This window comes from Podarcis filfolensis, assembly GCF_964270895.1.
Source record: "Podarcis filfolensis genome assembly, chromosome: 3".
Lineage (NCBI taxonomy): Eukaryota > Metazoa > Chordata > Lepidosauria > Squamata > Lacertidae > Podarcis > Podarcis filfolensis.
In genome coordinates, this window is record NC_139606.1 from 59,227,851 (window position 1) to 59,247,938 (window position 20,088).

A 20,088-nucleotide genomic window follows, 5' to 3' on the forward strand; every position below is an offset into this window, starting at 1 on the left:
ATAACATTTTTGGCAATACATTCATCTTGATGGCAGCTATTCGGCCTAACAAAGAAAGTTTTAGTCTTGACCAACTATCCAAGTCTCTCTTAATCTCTGACCAACATTTTTCATAATTATCTTTAAATAAACTCAGATTTTTTGCTGTTATGTTTACCCCTAGGTATTTAACTTTTTTAACCACATTTAGTTCTGTCTCTTTCTGAAGCTGTTCCAACTCAATATCTGTCACGTTTTTCCCCAAAACTTTAGTTTTTTGCTTATTTAACTTAAATCCTGCCACTCGACCAAAGTTTTGAATCAGTTGTAGTACTCTTTTCAAACTAGACTCCGGCTCCTGTAATGTCAGAACTAGGTCATCTGCAAAAGCTTTAAGTTTATATTGTTTCGCTCCGACCTGAATCCCTTCCACCAACCGGTCCCCCCTAATCATATTCAGGAGCACTTCCAGAACCGAAATAAACAGTAATGGGGAAATCGGGCAGCCTTGTCGTGTACCTTTTTCAATTTTAAACTCTTCTGTAACCACATTGTTAACTATCAGTTTAGCCTTTTGTTCTGAATATATTGCCTCAATCCCGTTCTCAAACCCCCGTCCCACTCCCATTTCTTTTAAATTCCCCTTCATAAATTTCCAAGATATGTTGTCAAAGGCTTTCTCCGCGTCTATAAAAATTAAAACTGCTTTAGTGTTTATGTTTGTTTGTAAAAGTTCCAATATGTCTATGATGTTCCTTGTGTTAGTAAACATATGTCTGCCCGGGAGAAAGCCTGCCTGGTCTTTATGGATTATCTCACTTAAAACTTTCTTAAATCTTCGTGCCAAAACATCTGCAAATATTTTGTAATCCACATTTAAAAGGGAGATGGGACGGTAATTCTTGAGTTGTGTCTTTTCAGTTTCTGACTTTGGAATCAATGTGATAAATGCTTCTTTCCACGATTCAGGCGCCTTCTTCCCCTCCATTATTTCATTACTGACCTCCAACAAAGGTTGTATCAAATAATCCTTCAATGTCTTATAGTAGTTAGAGGTCAGTCCATCTGGCCCTGGTGATTTGCCCTGTTTCAGACTCAGGATGGCCTGTTCAATCTCTTGTCGTGTTATTTTGCCATTTAAAATTGTTCTATTTTCTTCTGACAGCTTTGCTAATCCATTTCTCTCCAAAAATTGTGTAATCTCTATTTCATCTTGTGGCCCTTGAGTATATAACTTTTTAAAATACCTCTGGAAGCACTTTCTAATCTCTCCCGGGTTCTGAATGTTCCTTCCTTCAACCTCTAAGTTTGTTACTGTATTTAATCTTTGTCTCCTTTTCAACTGCCAAGCTAGCAGTTTCCCACATTTATTTGCCGATTCAAAAGTTTTTTGTTTCATTGTTTTAATCTTCCATTCTATTTCCTGATTTATCAGCTTGGAATATTGCGCCTGATAAAGTTTAATTTCTCTCAGAATCGGTTGGGACTTCGGGTTAGATCTTAACTTCTTCTCCAACTCTTTGATACTTTCCAGAATTTTATCTTTCTTTTCATTTTGCAGTCTTTTCTTTAAGGAATTCTGTTGAATCAAGAACCCTCTCATCACAGCTTTACTTGCATCCCAGATAGTTCTTTTTTCCACCGTAGTGTTCAAATTAATCTCAAAATAGTCCTTTAAGGTTTTTTGGGCCTTCTTTACAATTCTTTGGTCTCTAAACAGGCCATCATTCATCTTCCATCTAAAGGAGCCGATTGGGATCAATGTCATATCCATTCTCAAGGCGTTATGGTCGGAGCATGTTTTGGGGCAGATTTCCACCTTCCTCACCTTAGGTGCCAGACTTCTAGTTATCCATATTTGGTCGATTCGTGTCCAAGTCAGTTGAGCTTCAGAAAAGAATGTTCCTTCTCTTCCCAGGGGGTTTCTAACTCTCCAGATGTCAACCCAGTCCATATTGTCAGTCATTTCAAAAAAGGTCTTAGGTAGTCTTCCCTCTTTAGTAATGTTCTGGTTCTGTGACTTATCCATATTTGTTGATACGACCCCGTTCATGTCCCCCATCATGATGACGTTGTTGTAATCCAGATAATCCAGCATGGTCTCGTGCAACTTCTTATAAAAATCCGATTTTCCTTCATTTGGAGCATAAATTCCTAATATCAAAATTTTTTCTCCTTGATACTGTACTTCTATTGCGAGGATTCTTCCACTTTCATCTTTAAAGAGAAATTTTGGTGAAAGGCTCTCTTTTGCATAGATCACTACACCTCTCTTTTTAACTGTATCCGATGATATAAATTCTTGACCAAGCCTTTTATTTATTAACACCTTTCTATGGAGCCTAATCACATGTGTTTCTTGTAAGCATATAATGTCCAATTGTTCCTTTTTTAAAATATGAAAAATTTTAGACCTTTTTTCGGGACTGTTACAGCCATTTATGTTCCAGCTCAAAAGCTGCAGAGACATCCTGGATAGGTCTGGTTATTCTTTCTGGGGTGGTACCTTGTTCTCCGGTCCTTGAGGATCCGAGGGGGCGGGCTCCCCTGGAAGTTCTGGCGCTGGCAATCCAAGTCCTTTGTGGAGGTCTTCTCCGTGTGCTCCCAAAAACTTGTCTCTATCTTCCACTGTTTTGATTTTGATCTTTCTCCCTCTGTAGGTAAAGGATAATCCTTGTGGAAACTCCCACCTGAAGATAATTGCGTTGCTTCTCAACAGTCTTGCCAATTCCGTGTAGTTAGATCTAAGGTCCAGCAACTGCTTAGGAATGTCCTTGTAGATTTCAATTCTCTTGCCCAAAATGTCTAGTGACTTTTCGTAGTGCAGGCCCAAAATCTTGTCCCTTTCCTCCTTTGATCTCAGTGTTATCAAACAATCTCTGGGCTTCTCTGTCCTTCTGACTCTGCCAAGCCTGAAAGCAGATACAATTTTAAAGTCTTTTTCCTCTAACTTCCAAAACTTGGCAAATTCCTTAGTTAGAAATTCAATAAAATTATCTTCTTCCACCTCTGGTATTGACCGTATCCTCAAGTTGGTCTCCCTGTTTCGCAGTTCTGTCATCAAAAAGTAAATCTGATGTTCTCCAACTTGTTTGCTGAGTGGTCTTACTTCTTTCTCAAGTTCTTCCAATCTTTGACTAGTATCTTCAGCCAGTTTACGATTTTCACCTACAGCCTCCTTTAATTCTCCAATAGACTGGGCATTCTGTGCAACTTGTCCAGTCAGCTTATTCAAGCTTTCTGTGTTCTGTTCAATTTTAGCTGTATGCAAATCAGCCTTCTTGTCCAGAGCCTCCAGTTTCTCCAAAATTTTCTCCAAGACAGAGCTACTTGTCCCTGAAGCCATATCTCCCAGGTGCAGCTCCTCTGTCTCACCCTCCCCTGCCTGTATTAGGGAGGCCGCCTCTATGTCTGGAGGCAAAGTGGAAGGCAAGGCCGGCACAGAAGATCTACGCTGTGAGGCTGCAGATAAAGTTAGAGTTGTTTGTTTAGTCCTTCCTCTTCTCCTTGCGCCACTCATTCCAAAGTTATCTGTAATCCAAGGTCAATCCAAGTTGTTCCCATGAGAAAGCAGAGTCCCAGATACAATAGTCAAACAGAGGCCGGGAAAGGGAAAGTAAAACAAAGTCACTGCTGTAAGTCCAAAATCCTCTAGAGGGAGCTTAATACGTCTTCAGGGAAAAGATCAAATCCAAGTTAAACTTATAAATTTAAATCCATGTCTATCGCCTCCACAATGTATAATTTTTAGCAGAGTAAAACTTAAAGCAAAACAGTGTTTCTTACAGTGCCTTGACTGCAACAGTTTCAAAGTATCCAGTTCCAACTCAGAATGTTTCAAAACCTGAATTCAATGTATCCAAAGTTGCAAACTGGTGCTCATCCAGGCAGCTCCAGCACCAGAGATTCTTATTTATTTTATAATCCACTGGTGCCACAGAAGAAGGATATCAATGCACCCCGAATATGACCAGCAAAAGTCAATAGCTCAAAGTCTTTCACTCAGAAAACTGCTTTAACAGGGTGCCAGCATTTAGTTAACGCATAACTTTTTGTCTCCACTCCTCCTGCTCTTTGCTTAAAGTTCAGTATAGCGGGAGATGGGCTTCCTGCTTATCCTCACTCCGTTTTCAGCCAGATTTCAACTTTTTAAAAAAGTTTTAAAAGTTTCATAAAGTTCTCAAAAAGTTTCAGAAAGTTGACAAAAGTTTCAGAAAGTTTTCAATGTCCAAATTTACTCACGGGTTGTAGTTTCCAAAGTTCAAAAAAGTTGCAGGAAGAAAGGACAGCGCTGACCGGCAACAGCAACGCGGCTTCACTTCGCTGTTTGCGCAACGACCCACAGCGCCGCTACCCCCTCCGCGATCCGGAGCCCCTTACGGGGTCCCTTCAGCGTTTTGGGGGCTGCTTCTGGCGCCCGCCGGGTCCCGAGACCACAGGCTTCTGCCACCTGTGGTTTTCCTAAATGGGTCTCCGCTTCGCCGTAGCGGACGACCCGTTTACAGCGGAGCTCCCTTCTCCTTACTCGGAGAAGGCAGCCATTACCGGTCGCGCCGCCTCCGGAAGTCCAGCCTGCTAATGATTTATAATCAAATATATCCCTCTACATCCATCCAGCATCATGGCCCAGATATAGCCATCCGTATCTTTCCCTGGGGGGTGGGGAGATGATTTTTAATGAAGAAATTGAAGGAAAGAATTATCAGCTTGGATAACATGCATGCCTTTTACTCACACCAAATCGCAAGAGCTGCGTTTTGTAAAAAAGGAAAGTGGGGGAAATTACAACCAATTGGATGTCACATGTAGCTTGTGTCTTTATTTTGTTTTCTGCCATTCTTTGGGAAAGGGTCCAGGGGCCCTCAGTCTAAACTAGACTAGTATAATAAGTTTTGCTTCTAAATTAAGTGTCTGATCAGAAATCAATAGAACAAACATGCAGCTTAGGGAACAAGTCTAAGCTCCCTGCGAGGATGGCTCATTAGCCATTGATGTTGCAGACTTCCCTTCCTGCCAGTTGAGAGGGAGGCCTGAAATCTTGACCAGCTGTGTACACTGGTTAGTGTAGACCAGGCACGTCCAACAGGTAGATCGTGATCTACCGGTAGATCACTGGGCGTCCATGGTAGATCACTGGCTCCCCCCAAAGAAGCTCAACAACTTTGGCTCCCCTAAAAGAAGCTCGCCATTTTTGCCCTGCACCTCCCAAAACAGGACTTTCCTTCCTAAAAAGCTCAATAACTTTGACCTGAACCCCCAAAGGGGGGTAGGTCACTGCCAGCTTTTAACTCTGTGAGTAGATCACAGTCTCTTGGGAGTTGGCCACCCCTGGTGTAGACTATACTGAGATAGGTGGGCCAATGGTCTGGCTCAGTGTAAATCAGCTTTGTATGAGGTCCACCACAAGATGCCTCCTCAGTGTGGTGGTGGGATGTGCCATTGTTAGTGCTCTGACAGAGGTGGGAAAATAAATGGGGAATCTTAGGGTTATTGTCAGGGGTGGACTAGGGACAGCATAACATTTGCAGGATCCAGTGCTTTTTGATTTCCCCAACAGGGGGGAAAGCTTATGCTATTCTGGGAGCTGGTATAGTTCTCTTCCCTCCCTTTAAGCAAATGGGAGGGGGCAAAGTGAACAATAAAGAGGGGGAATGCATCCCACCACATTCCGGCCTAGCAAGCAAAAGTCCAGCAGGATGTAGCAAAGTGGTGGTTTAATTATTTACATTTATATCTCATCTTTCTTCTATTAGGGAACCCAAGGCAGCATATACATGGAACACAGACTGTCATTCATCTAGGCACTGACCAGACCTGCTTAGGAAGCCTTCACGTGCCTTCTGACCACACCCTGGTACTGCCGCAGGCTGTCCCCCACCCCCATAGCATTAATCTTTGTTATAAATATAATTTTGGAGTGTTTCTTTGAAACAGATAGACAAGATGGACAATATGCACAGCTTTTGTTACAACAACTGATTTAAGTAAATATTGTTCATGGTTCAAAACACACTTTCCTACATTTTAGAAATATCATGAGTTCACTAATAAATCATAGGTCATGTGGTATTTGAAAGTTTAATTCCTCCTATGGTAGCAAGTGCACTCATCTATTTCATCTAAGCAAACTGTACAAAACCATTAAAAACTTATGTCAGCTTCAATATGCTTCAGTTGTTCAGACGTGCATAAAATATGGTCATGCAGTCATCTTTTAAATGCCTTTTGTCATAAAAGTTTAATTAGAACAGCACCCTGCGTAGAAAGCCTCCAATGTAATTCTCATTTGTGCCGTATGAAGAGGAAGTACTAAGCCAGCTTTTTATATCATTTGCATTATTTAGACAATATAAGTATTCAAACAACAATTAAAGCTGTTAAAATTATTCACAATACAGCTTCTCTCTTTTTCTACACCAGAACTACATCAACTGAAACATATACTTAGATGTTTTAATTAAAGTAGCAGAATGTGTACTTTATATGTATGTAGTTCAACAAAATATTGTTACTCATTTGGAGAGACTATGCCTAGTATTCCACTGAAATCCAAATGTGAGCAGTGAAACTCTTTTTTATTCTCTTAACATAGTATTTACTCCCCCTTCCATGAGACTGGTGGGAAGACAGCTTTCAGGGGGTGGGGGTGGGAAAAAGCTGTTGATAGAGGGCTCATTAGGCACAGCATAAGAAGTTAAGGCAAGACTGAGAAAGCACCTGTGCAATCCCTTATCAGTAATGAGATCCTTGCCCATTTCTAATGCACCATCCTCTTATAGCTCTCAGGGGACCACCAGGAGAGTACTTTAAGGTTCCCCTGGCATGAGGAAGAAGAGAAAGATAGTACTCACCTTAAACCCAATAAAACTTGGTAGACGGCAACGCTACACAAGATGGAAAACATAAAAAATGCTACCAAGATGAACCAAGATGAATTATTTCTTTGCTTTCAGTTACACTTTTCAGTTATACTTCTCAGCATTCACAGAAGATATCCTGAGTATCATATTCTAAAGGCATTTTAAGACGTTATATAACAGCAGTAGGTCAGACTTAAAACTATACATAACTACTTGATGCACTTCACTATGTGAAGTTCAAATACCTGCATGCAAAGAAAGAAATAAATAAAATAAAACTTTGGCACCACTGGCACTATGGCCAACAGAAACTGGTTTTGAAATGAAGCGATTTTAGCTGTTGCTATTGTCAAACAGCAAAATCTACGAGCCTACTGCAATTCTTTGAGAGATCTACCAGTAGGTCCCAATCTGCCTTTGATCTACATAATTTAGTAAAATGTTTCTGTTCATAAATGGATAAACTTTTGACCGTTCTATGCAAACAGAACAACGCCAAACAGGATTTAGGAAGCCAGCTTCAAAACATCAATATTTTAAGTAGAACGTTTAGAGTCTTAAAACAAATTCTAAAATAAGATTGTGTGTATACTGCAATCAAGCTACATTAACATAGTTACAACTGTTTAATAATTTATATGACTGCATCAAACTACTTTCTACTATTGCTATTTCTCCTGTTAATTTTCATGGGAAACAGTTATTTTTGCAAGCAAAGTCCTGTCATAATATACAGCACATCAAATTCTGTTCTCATAGTAGCTATTTTATATAAACACAGCCTCTGGCAAATTTGAGGTAAGATTACTTTTGACTCCATTGCTTTGTTTAATGAATACAGTGTGTAACATTGTACACTCTCAATGTAACAGCTACTGTTGAAGACCATCAAGATAGGTCACTTAACATATTTGGCAGCACATAGTAGCATATCTAGCACAAGCCTCATGATATGTATCCATCCAGCAAGTCCAGTCTCCATAAGATAATACAATCCATATTTCTTAGTTTGTTCAACTTTTAAACCACCCTTCATGCAGGATCCCGTGGCTATTTACAAAATACTAATTAAGACACCAACCATAAAAGCAAGTTAAACATGATACAATATTAAAATAATCAAAAAAATTAAATCAGTACACGGTATAAATACAGCAGCACTTGGACCCTGAACCATTAATTTCCTCCAATTGTCACAGTGACATCAGAAGCCCAGTAAATCAGCACCCATCTCGCTTCAGGCCAAGGGAGCCGGCGTTTGTCTGCAGACAGCTATCTGGGTCATGTGGCCAACATGACTAAACTGCTTCTGGCACAATGGAACACCGTGATGGAAACCAGAGCGCACAGAAACGCTGTTTACCTTCCCGCCACAGCGGTACCTATTTATCTACTTGCACTGATATGCTTTCAAACTGCTAGGTTAGCAGAAACCGGGAAAGAGCAGTGGGAGCTCACCCCATGGCGCAGATTCAAACTGCTCCGATCAGAAAGGCCAAGAAGCTCAGTGGTTTAGACCACAGCGCCATGCAGCTAGTAGTTGTGTCTGAATCTAAAGACATCTTACCTTTAGATAGAAAGGTAACTGGGATGTGCTACTAATTCTCTGACACCATAAAATTTCCTCAGCCAACATGAGGTTGGCATTTGTCTGATTCAGGAGACAATGGAGGAATGTGCCTTTGGGGTTGAGGTCAAACTGCTGGAAGGTTGCAGCACCTACTGTGGCTGTAGAGACTGATGCAGGAGTAACATGTTTTGTTGCAGTTGGGGCATATGAATGCATCCAACATGAATTATATTCTTTGTAAGCAACAACTCAACTGCTAATACACAGCTTTACTTCAGACCTTGGGTTTCAAACTTCTCCTCAGTGCTTATTATAAAGTATACGTTTTGACACCCAAACAGCACAATCCTATGCATGTATATTCAGAACCCCAAGGAACCATAACTTGAAGAACTATACTATGTTGGAGAACAGTGTATATTATAGTAATCAGAATAATTTCTCTATCTACAAAGCTGCACAGAAAAAAATGTTGCGTAGTACAGAGTATTATTTTCTTCCATTCATTCATAAACCCACCTCCTCAGGCCTTTTTTTCTACACACCAACCATTCATTGATGAGCACTGGCTCAACCTAGAAACACTAAAAGCTTTTCTGACTGCAAAAGGGTATATATTGACAATAATGTCCCTGAGCTCTGGCAGAGAACAGTGCTAGTCCACCTAGTATTCAACCAGCACACACTCCAAATTCAGCCACTCTATTTTTGCAAAATTTTAAGCAGTATAGTTACAGTATGCCCTGTTCTAAAAAAAATCATAACTAAACCATTTAAAATCTGTGTCATAAAAAAAAGGACAGGGAGGAATTACAGCTGTTTTAATCCAGAGTACATCACTTCTAATCTCTTAGCCACAGTTAAGGGCTTGGGAGCCATCTTAGAGCTACACAATCCCTTCAGCTCCCAGTTTCCCCATTCCTCCTATGATCTTCCCACCAGTCTTATGTGTAATGTAAGTGTTGCATCAGCACTGTGGTTAACAATGGGTAGCATCAACAAGTCAGTGCAAATCAATATTGGGTGTGAATGAATTTCCCACTATTACAGATAACACTACTTTTTCTTCAAGTACAATGCTATTGGAGGATAATTTTGAAGAGGAACAGCTACAAGGGGACAACGTAGCAGTCTATTTACTTCTTAACATTAAGACTTCTCTGTTGTATTTGCAGAAAGCTGGTCCCATCTATCTTAAGAAGGTACAATGCTGGCAAAAAACATATCTAGACAATGTGGGAGGTGTCAAGGATTAAAGCAGAGAAAATATAGAAAAAAATGAAAAGATATGATCCACTCAAGTCAATGAAAAAACTGGCCTAAAACTGCCATTCCCTAGCAGATGAGAGCTACCTTGGCATATGTCCTGAATTAGGAAAAATGTAAAAATCAGGCTGACCCTGGCTCTGTTATTTGATCACCAGATGGCATCTATGATCAAGAGTACTTCTTCCAACTTTAGTTGGTTCACCAGCTGCCCAGTCTTTTCTAAAGATGATCTGGTGACAGGTGTACAAGTAGTTCTAAACTGGACTATTAAGGTCAGTGTGTGGAACTGACCTTGAGAACATTTTGAAACTAGTATTAACATTTTCTAGGCACATCAGGGGTAGCTAACTGGCACTCTATAAGCAGTATCTGTCCCTCCCCCAAAAGATCCATCCAAAATGTGTGGGACCCATTTTGAGAGTCAATGTTTTTAGTGTTTTAAAAAGATTGACTCTCAAAATGGGTCCTACACTGTGATGCCGTGATGTCAAAATTTGAGCCACCCCGCAATCCATTTTAATATTTTAAATTTTTTTTCCTGACTGCTCCCATAGATACTACACTATGATTTAGTAATAGTAAAGGGTTTTTATTAGCCCCCTAAAATTCTCCAAAATTTGTACTTAAACAAAAAACAAAAAAACTTAAACATCAGCCACACACACTTTAACCATGCCTACTTTGACATGGATCCCCAGGAAGTTTAGTAATTGCTCAATGGGGCCCGTGATTACCCACCCTTACTAAAGTCTTGGGTCACTGAAGAACTGTCTCCTCCCATACAAACAACCCAGATGCCTAATGGCCATCAGGGAACCCTGCTCCAGATACCTGGTTCTGCAAAACTCTGCATCTTGTTTCTGAATTCCAAATAGTGATGACTAACAGGAAAATGGTATTCTCATGTGCCCAGCTTCCTAGAGACATTTCATTACATTCCTCCAGAAGCTCATGCTTTTCATGCATCAGTTTTGTCCTGCTCACAACCCTTTGATGTGTGAGGACTAGCCCATGGTCACCCAATAAGCTTCACCAGCATCTCCTCCCTCCTATCACTGGGCTGCCCCTCCTGGCTCCCATCACTCACTGCCCTCAACTTACCAAGCACAGGCAATAAGAGTTTCCATTTTTATATTTTTGCTTAGAGAACAGCTGAGAGCACCACAAAGTAGAGCACCAGAGGAACTATCTTAAATTTCCATAAATTTTCCACTATCTTAAATTTTCCATAATTTTCTCTGGGCAAATTCAGGTGACTTGGGTCTCACCAGCATTGCAAGTGGTAGTGTCCCCAGCTTCCCTTAAAGCAGAGTTTTAAAAATATTAAAAGATTTAGGAACCAGAATAAAAGACCTGGGACTTGGGACATTGGATCAGTTCCACACAATGCAGTTGTACTGCTACTGAGAGGGGCCTATATCAGACTAAGTGGAGAGGGTGCATTGTGAGACTCATGAACCCATGCATAAAATAGCTTCAATAGTGAACTTTATTTATGATCTGTAAACCAAGGGTTAAAACAGAAGATAATACAATTGCACTTGCAGTTTTGATACTTATAGTAAAGTTCACAGTACACTTTAGGGATGTGTTGTAATAAGCTAAAGGCATGGCTCATTACTACCCATTAGCCATAGTGATGTGAATACCATAAAGAACACATTAGATTCATAAAAATGTGTTCATTAGCTTCCATTTCAATAAAAGCATACTGCACTCACTGCTTTCTTTCAACAGAAAAGGTCTTAAGGCTCACCGGCTTACCTCAAGGTCACAGCTGTATTCTGTCCCATCCAAAAGAACCACTTTACATTGGACAGTTCTGGTCCTCTTAGGAGTTTTTGGAAGAACTCTCTCAATTCTTATTTCACCTGTCTGCACCTCTTTGGACTCCCTCTGGCCTTCCTCTAAATCTTGTTTGTCTTCTTTTACTTCAAAAACAATTTCTTTACTGTCTTCTTTAGCAGGCTGCACAAGAAAGTTGAAAATGGATATTAATGAACATCAAGGCAATTTTAATGCAATGCAAAGTAATAAAATGTGATATATTACAATAAAGGATTATCATCACCTACCCCATAAATTTAGAAGAAAAACCAATATATTCTTGTGAATCAATACCCATTTAAGGAATCTATAGAAAGCCACTTAGCCCTCTCATCAGATGTCAAGGAAATAAACAACTATCCAACTTTTAGAAGACATCTGAAGGCAGCCCTGTTTAGGGAAGTTTTTAATGACTGATGTTTTAATGTATTTTTAATATTTTGTTGGCAGCCACCCAGAGTGGCTGGGGAAACCCAGCCAGATGGGCAGGATGATATTATTATTATTATTATTATTATTATTATTATTATTATTATTATTTCTACTACTACTACAGGTCGGTAATTGATATCTTAAGATTCAGCTTATATTTTTGAGACTCTTTGGGTTGATGGCTAGGCCCTCTATGCACATCTGCTCATTACATGGATCATTATCAGCAGAGAAGAAAACCTGCCCATCAGTTATTGAAATTAATTTAATTAGGTGCTTTATATTAGTCTTAAAGTGACTTACAACAATAAAACTCATACAAATACAACTTTTAAAATCAGTAACACAGCAAAAGTGATAATCCACAAATAAAAATTAATAAACCAAGACACATTTTCCCCCATGTAACACAGTGAATTTTTTTAAAGTATTCATTTGGCTCCTTGAAGATGTCAGTGTTAGTGACAGCTACACTTCTCTGGGGAGAGCATTCAACTAATCGGGTGGAACTTGCACTAAAAAATCTAAGTTGCTCACTGCCACCTTCCCAGCTTCTCCTGAAGTGGGCACACAGAGAGGGACCTTTGATGACGAACTTAGGGTCTTTGTAGGCTTACACGGGGAAAGGTAAGCTGTGTGGGCTTACACTGGGGTCCTTAGAAGTTAGAATCAGCACTTTGGGTTAGGCTTTACAATGGATGAATACAGAATGGAGGGGTAGCTTCTATGAATTCACAGTAAGTGGGCTTTTTCTAGACAAGAAAATGAATGGATATATGAATGTCAGACAAGCAAACATCTGTCACCTTGTCTCTCCTCTCTTCTCTAAATTGCCCCCAGACAACTAGCGAAACTAACCTACAGCCTCCAATTTACTCTAGCAGGAGTATAGTCTTTAAAACAAATGAACTGCACATTATTTACTACAGGGCAAATCCTTGTACAGCATTTCCCAATAGCATACTGCTTTATTTTACAAATGAGATTTTTCCATTTCTTTCTCTCACACCGTACTGGAAGCAAGAGTAGATCTGCTCTTAGCTGCTTTAATGTTGTTTACTTGCCAGAAGATTGAATCACTCACTGTGAAAGCCCTACATTAACTGCCCTTCTAAACGAAGAAGCTGCTGCTAGGAAGAAACTGGAATTTTGTGTACAGCTAATCCTAGAGTTTGAGCAGCCAGAGGGGGGAATACCTTTCTGTGCTTCAGGTGCTAGTCTAGTAGTGTGTGGGGTTTTTTTGTGAACTTGTTCACAAGGAAAGGTTTTCTATGTAAATTGTAACATTTTGTAGATTATTGTTTTTTGGTAGGTATAGCGGCCCTCCAGGTTTCGCTGGGCTACAGTGGTCCTTATCCCTAACCAATGGTCGTATTGGCCTGGGTTGACAGTAGCTATAGCCGAACAGCATCTAGAGGTCCACACATTTCCCATACACTGAAGAATTCTTCTGTAACAAAATGCAAACATATAAAAACAGCATTTTGTGAAAGCAGCAGATGATGTCTGAATGTGGAAAAAATATTAGGCTGGTTTCTGGAGGCATATTTCTTATAAACATATAACAGCCTATTTAACACTTTGTTCTGTGCTGGGTATAGTGTTAAGCAGCTAGGTAATTAACATGCATGGACATTAAAATGTTTCATTTTTCTTCCTTTCAAGAGCATACCTGTGTCTCAGCACTACTAACAGAATGTTTTTCCTCTCTGTCATCTGCTTTAGCTTCTTGCCGAATCTCAGCAATGTCCTCCAGTTTTCCCTTAGTCTGGGCTGTCTCCTCTGGAAGATGGCATTCACCCTCCTCTGCTCCCATTTCTTCTGCTGCTGCTGATGGCTGTTTTTTCTTTGTTTCATCTTTGGGTTCTTCCAAGCTGTATGATTTTTGTTTCTTAAGCCAGGGGGGGATGAAGCGAGAAATTCCCTTTCCTCCGGAGCGACTGGGGCTACTTTGACTAGCTGGCACCTGTGAAGTAGGAGAACTCTCTTTCATTTCAGATGCCTGCTCTTTTTGACTATCTGATGCATCCCCAGCATCTTCCTTTGCTGTCTTTGATCCCAGGTTCTCCGATTCCTTTACTTCCGTGTCTGAACCAACTTCAGTCGTCATGGTCACAGGATGCACTAGAAATAAGATACATATATTTGCTTTTAGAACGTACTTTTTAGACTGCTTGTGGACCTACCTAACTCCTAGCACAAGGTATTATGCTTTAGCAACCACTGAAGTTGAAACTATTTGGTTTACTAAACTTACACTGTAGACATATTATTCAAAGTGACCAACAAAATTTTCAAATCCAAGCAGCCAACACAGCACAGAGCTAGAAAATATATCAAATTAATCAAATCTCTATAAGTCTATGTGGTCATAGACTTTCTCAGGTGTAATTAAAAGAAGTAACTTCATCCTTTCAATTGGACATACTATAATGACTTTCTAATTCCATCAGTGCTGCAGTGAAGTCTGGAAGACAGACACTTATAAACCAATTTGCATTAACCATCTTGCTTTCAGGTCTGAGAGTTTGGGTGGCATAAAACTAGACTTCAATGCTTGGTTTCTACTGAACAAGTATAATAAATTTATATAGCAATATATATCTTACAATAATAATTACTGAATAGTGAATTCAACACCCTGTTTTGAGTCCAGAATAAGATTTTGGAATACCATATAAAAATAATTTCCTAATTTATTAAGATACGCTTCAATAATGTATCAAGTTCTATAAAACACTAACAAAAATATTTGCTTAATCTTAAAATAATTGGATGGTTTAAAGCAAATATTTAATTATTAAATTATGTTAGGTCAGCATTTAAGCTGCTACAAGTCAAGTCAAATTTTACTAATGATTCCTATTTTTGAAACAGGAAAGAATAATTTAAGGAGACTAAATCAGCCATTGTGGGATTCTTTCAAAAGTGGTGTTAGTGGATGAGGTTTGTTCTCAAATTATAGCAATCCTGGAGTAATCGTGCTCAAGCACATAACTTTCTTTGATGTTTACTGTACAGTAAAATTTCTCTCCCAAAGAGGCAATCAGTCCCAAAGTATAGGTTTGTCTCTTCAGGAATGGGGACTGCTGCAAAGACAGCTTTAACAGAAAAGTCTAGCTATGCACACAATAACCTTACGTGTAACGGAAATTACTTCTTTGTATAACAGTCTATATGAACTAAAGAATTAGAACCGAGTGCCTAGGAATCAACAGTGTAGCATCAATATGACAAGCATTAATGCCTGTTTTGCTTGCCAGACTGAACAATCTCTCCTCCCCTCTCCCCCTCCATACAGTGTTCTGGAAGTTTGCCAAATTGCAGGTGAGGGCTCAGAGTGCAAATGGGGTGGGGGGGGGGGAGAGGTGAGGAGAGAAATGCCTGCTGCACTGGCTCCCACTAGCACAACTATTTAGTTGTGTGAGTGGTAAGTGTAGTATCCCTACTCCCAAAAAAATCAATGCTTAAATGTCAGGTTGTAAAGTTTTTGAGAGGGGTATTTCCATACAGGTTACTGTCATGAAAAGAATACTCTTTAATCATGCATTCTGCTATTGCTCTTGGAAACCTATAATAGTAATACAACTGAATAGTTATGTCATCCCAAAATTTTCAAATTCCTGATAAATTATGTCAAATTATTATGCTTGATTCAGCATTTAAATCTGTAACCATGACAATGGTACTCTTTTCTTTCCACCAACAGAAAATATACAGAACAAGTACATAGGCTACTTAGTAACTTAGCTATCTGACTTTGATCAGTAAATAACATTTCTAAAACTCTATCATTCTTCAAAAGCAGAAATGCTACATTAACCAATACTCTTTAAGCTGTAGTACTTTTACAGCTCAGTCTTATGCACGCAAGCCTACTGAAATCAATGGATAAGATATAAATCATTCAGCACTGAATTGCAGCCTTAGTTTTGGAAAGTAATAAATAACAACATACTATCCAGATGGTGACAGTATTTTACAGAGCATTAGTATTCAACTAGTGAGTAATGCTCTAAGGAGAGTCACAACAGCAGCAACACCATAGAAATGTATAGTAAAAGAAAATAAGTAGGTACCAAACTACTGTTACAAGAGACAAGACTAATACAATATTAGATAAAATGGCTGTATGAACAATCTAGATATTTCCAGATACAATGTTCTGTCAAATGCACTCACCATTAGCACCTGTAACTGGAGATTTTCCATTTTTATAAACACAAATCAAATATTTTCCACTACTAATATCAGTAGTATAAATTTTGTAACCCTACAGAAGAGGTGCAAAAGAACATACACTGCTTTACAACGCCTGAAAGTTTAAATACAGTTACAGAATGAAAGCACCACAAAAATTGTCTAACAGGTACAAAATAATACTCCTTGTTTAAAGGGAAATTAGATACCGTTATTGGGATAAAAAAATATAGCCACCAAAGTATTGCAGTGAAAAGATCCAGACAATCTCCTAAAAGCATTTCAACCAATACAACAAAATAGCAATGCCATCTACTTGAATGTTCGCAGCTACATACACCCACAAAATTGCCTAGTGTTATTCTTGCAGTATTAAAGTAAAGAGCATCCCATTTCAGAGTTAAAAGTCCTTTTTATTATCGCACTTTCTGAACTACTTGCTTCAGTATTCACTCACAGACCAACTAACGTGATTGTCATTTAGTACTTGGTGCCACTCATATACCGACACCAGATTGCGATCAAACTATCCACATATTTTTCTACAAACACATGTACTTGTTTTTATTTTCTAATAAACCGAAATCAACTCACCCTTTTCACTTGCTTGTCTAAGGCAACTTGAATCTCATTTGCTTTTGCATATCATACTTTGCATATTGATGAGCAATTAAGGTCTACAACAGCAATTAAAGAGAAGTTACATGCATATAATTTTTGTTATGCATATCAAACCAAAGCTATGCAGCCAGCTTATAAAAATCTAACAGGCTCTTTGTGCAGCTTAATGAATAAGTCTCGCCCCACCCAAGTCCCAACTCTGCTGGAGAAAGGCATGCCTACTGGAAAAATTGAACTTGGTTCCAACTCACTTCATTTTTGCAGCCAGAAAATGCAAATGAGTCAAAGAGACAGCTCTGTTTTCCTGTTATCGCTTCTACAAAGTAAGAGATGCATTTTAAAAGCTCTACTAGGTTAGCATGAGACATCTGCCACGGCTAGGATAGGGCTTTTATTTGAACTTATTGATAAAGGTACTATAATTTGTTCCGAGCAACTCAGAATATTAATACCACTTACATAGCTGGTTAGTCTTAGCTGTGGGTTCAGGGAGACCATATTTCACCATTAAAAGATAATGCTCATTTTATAGAAGATTGCTGCAACAGAACAGTTTCACCAAAACAAACAAAACAGATCAGTACAGCTACAAAAAAAATACAAAGGGGGAGGTGGTAAAAACTATATAGAAAAGGAATCTTAACATGGTTTGAGTAAAAGTTTTTAAGGGAAATTGTCTTTATAGACAATAAATGCTGTTAATCTCCTCAGCCTTTCAATGCTCATGGCTGGGGGGGGGGGGGAATGTTACTTTAAAATTTTCTGGCACACCTTCCTGCCAAATTGGTCTTAAGTGCTTTCACACTATTTCAAACACAAGACAAAAAGATCACAACAAACAACAAAATCAGTCAGAAACACCTAACACTGCAGTAATAAATATCTATCAAAATGGAGAAGTGCACCCCTAGTTTCTGATTGAGCCTCCAGGAAACAAGGCAAAACATCTGGTACCTACATAATAATAATAGCATGCATGAAGAATATTTCCAACAGGTGGGCATCACAACAGAGGCATCTGGAGCAAAGCCATAGTTTACTCCCTCCACGAATTGCCAGATTCATGTAGGATGAGGTGCTCCTTCACATACCCTGGCCATTTACAGCTTTATGGGTTAACACAGGGCCACCAATAAGAGGTACAGGGGATACAAATGTGCCAGGCCTCATGCCAACAAGGGTCACATATTATTAGTTTTCATTTTTTTAAAAAAGTCTATTGGACATTTCTTAAGAAAGTCATAACAGAAATCTTGAAGACTAAGGCTTCAGCACTCAATGTGCAATGCTATTGCTAAGAAAGCTTAATCACTGTTGCTAACAAAGTCCGCTTTCTTTACAGAATAATGCACCATTAACTGACTTTGGTATGGTACACCCAGAAGTAACTCCCTTGAAATCAAGGTAGTTTCCTTCCTACTGAGAAAAAATGTTGATACACCCAGGTCCCATTTAATGAACAAAATGCATTCCCTGGAAATCATTCGTTAGGCAAGCGTTCACATAATGAGTCCATGATTTCCATTATTTCCTAGTGAAATATTTCTATTTTGGGATTTGTTCAATAACTTCCCCCTCTTTCTCCATGGTTTCTTCCTGGCCGTGTCAAAATCATACACAACTGCAAGAAAGCAGAACAAGTAGGCTGAAACAGCATATTTCCTATGTATGCCAATAGAAGGGCACATGTGTAGTGCATCCCCACTCTAAAATTCATCTGCATCCACTGCTTAGCCCTGAAAATGCAGCAGTAAATCTAAACCAAACCACATCAAGTAGTGTCTGACAGAAAAACTGAACACACAGAGCAAATTGAAGAGAGTTCAAGGTCAGAAAGTGGGAAATGACTAACAGACTCCATTTGGTTTTGGTATTTCCCTCCTACTCAGTTCCACAAGGTTTTTTCATGAGACAAAGCTAACCTTCCAAGTACTGTATGTTATTTCCAATTCAGTTTTGTCATGACAGACAAATGAGACTTAATTTTTAGATGTTCCTCAGTAAATGTTGTTATGGTGTCCAGAATTTACTACATTTGTTAACTGCCCTTCGAGGTAATTTGCATCTCATGCTTATACACACTCGCAGCTTTACATGCGTCTCCAAAAAATAATTTAAAATGACACAAAAATGGTGAACACAGGGGAAACGGGGGCAGGAAACCAGGAAAAAACCAGCCAGTAATCCCAGCAGCCGTCATGAGTGTGGGTGGAGAAGAGGCAGTTGGAAAGGGTGATCAGAGGCCAGAGAGACTTGCAGATGGTTTGAAAAGACAACAGCATTCTGTTGCAAAAATGCTGGAAGCAGGTACCCATCTCTGCTGCTCCTCCCCACCATACTGCCATCTTTTTCTTTGTACCTTCAGAAAGAAGCTATGGGTCTGAAATTGGAAATATGTATGCCTTTTCTAAACTTTTATATGTATAAACTTTTCTAAACCTTTTCAATAACACAATGAAACTGGGAGCAGTGAGTGTACCTTTTTTCAACTGCAGATTGGCCTGTGTGTCTAAAAGGCAGAAAGAATAAGCTTTCTGCATTTTGGAAAGGAACGCACTGTGCTCTTTACAATAATGACTTAGTAGTTCCTCAGGATTTTTTAAAGGGTTATGAGTACACAATGCACAGTTTTATCCCTTTAACCAAGGTGATTTTTTCCTAGTTGCCTGGAAGCATTTCTTTCTTGCCACAGTTGACAAGACAAGTAGTAGATTCTAATCCTTGTGGGGGCTTTATGTAAAGTGGGGGACAGGGTATGGAAAAAACAATAAAGAATCCACTATGGCAGAAGGTACAGAAGCAAGCAATAATGAAGTGAGCAAGGTTTAATGGTGTTTTTCTTTTCTTTTAAGGATTTGCATGTTAAAAATGCAGATGACTTCCATAATATTGTTAAATTCTGAATATTACTTTCTCAGCTGAATTTACTATAGCAATAAGTATGCTATGTGTATTTAGCTGCTGCATCATCAATTGAAAATTGAGTCATTTATGATACAAAGCAAGAGGGTATACTGACTAAAATGGTGATGCTGAAAGACAGCTTCTCTGTATATTGTAATGGGTTCGAGATGTTTTTATGCGTGGGTAGGCAAACTAAGGTCCGAGGGCTGGATCCGACCCAATTGCCTTCTAAATCTGGCCCGCAGACAGTCCAGGAATCAGCGTGTTTTTACATGAGTAGAATGTGTCCTTTTATTTAAATTGCATCTCTGAGTTATTTGTGGGGCATAGGAATTCATTCATTTTTTTCCCTTCAAAATATAGTCTGGCCCCCCACATGGTCTGAGGGACAGTGGACTGGTCCCCTCCTGAAAATGTTTGCTGACC

The 20,088-nt window shown here is 39.2% G+C and overlaps 1 protein-coding gene across 19 annotated transcripts in view; it reads right to left on the minus strand.

Moving 5' to 3' along the window:
• EPB41L2 (erythrocyte membrane protein band 4.1 like 2) overlaps nucleotides 1-20,088 on the minus strand; it is an 83,781-nt gene that overhangs the window by 47,319 nt on the left and 16,374 nt on the right. For 18 of the 19 annotated variants that reach the window (XM_083607624.1, XM_083607619.1, XM_083607632.1 and 15 more), the window contains 2 exons: nucleotides 13,610-14,061; nucleotides 11,443-11,646 (listed from right to left, as the gene is read on the minus strand). In XM_083607624.1, the coding sequence (XP_083463750.1) occupies nucleotides 11,443-11,646; nucleotides 13,610-14,047 (642 nt within the window). In that variant the 5' untranslated portion in view covers nucleotides 14,048-14,061. Of the gene's footprint in view, nucleotides 1-11,442; nucleotides 11,647-13,609; nucleotides 14,062-16,731; nucleotides 16,815-20,088 lie in introns of those variants that run through there. The other variant, XM_083607631.1, reaches the window with a different exon arrangement.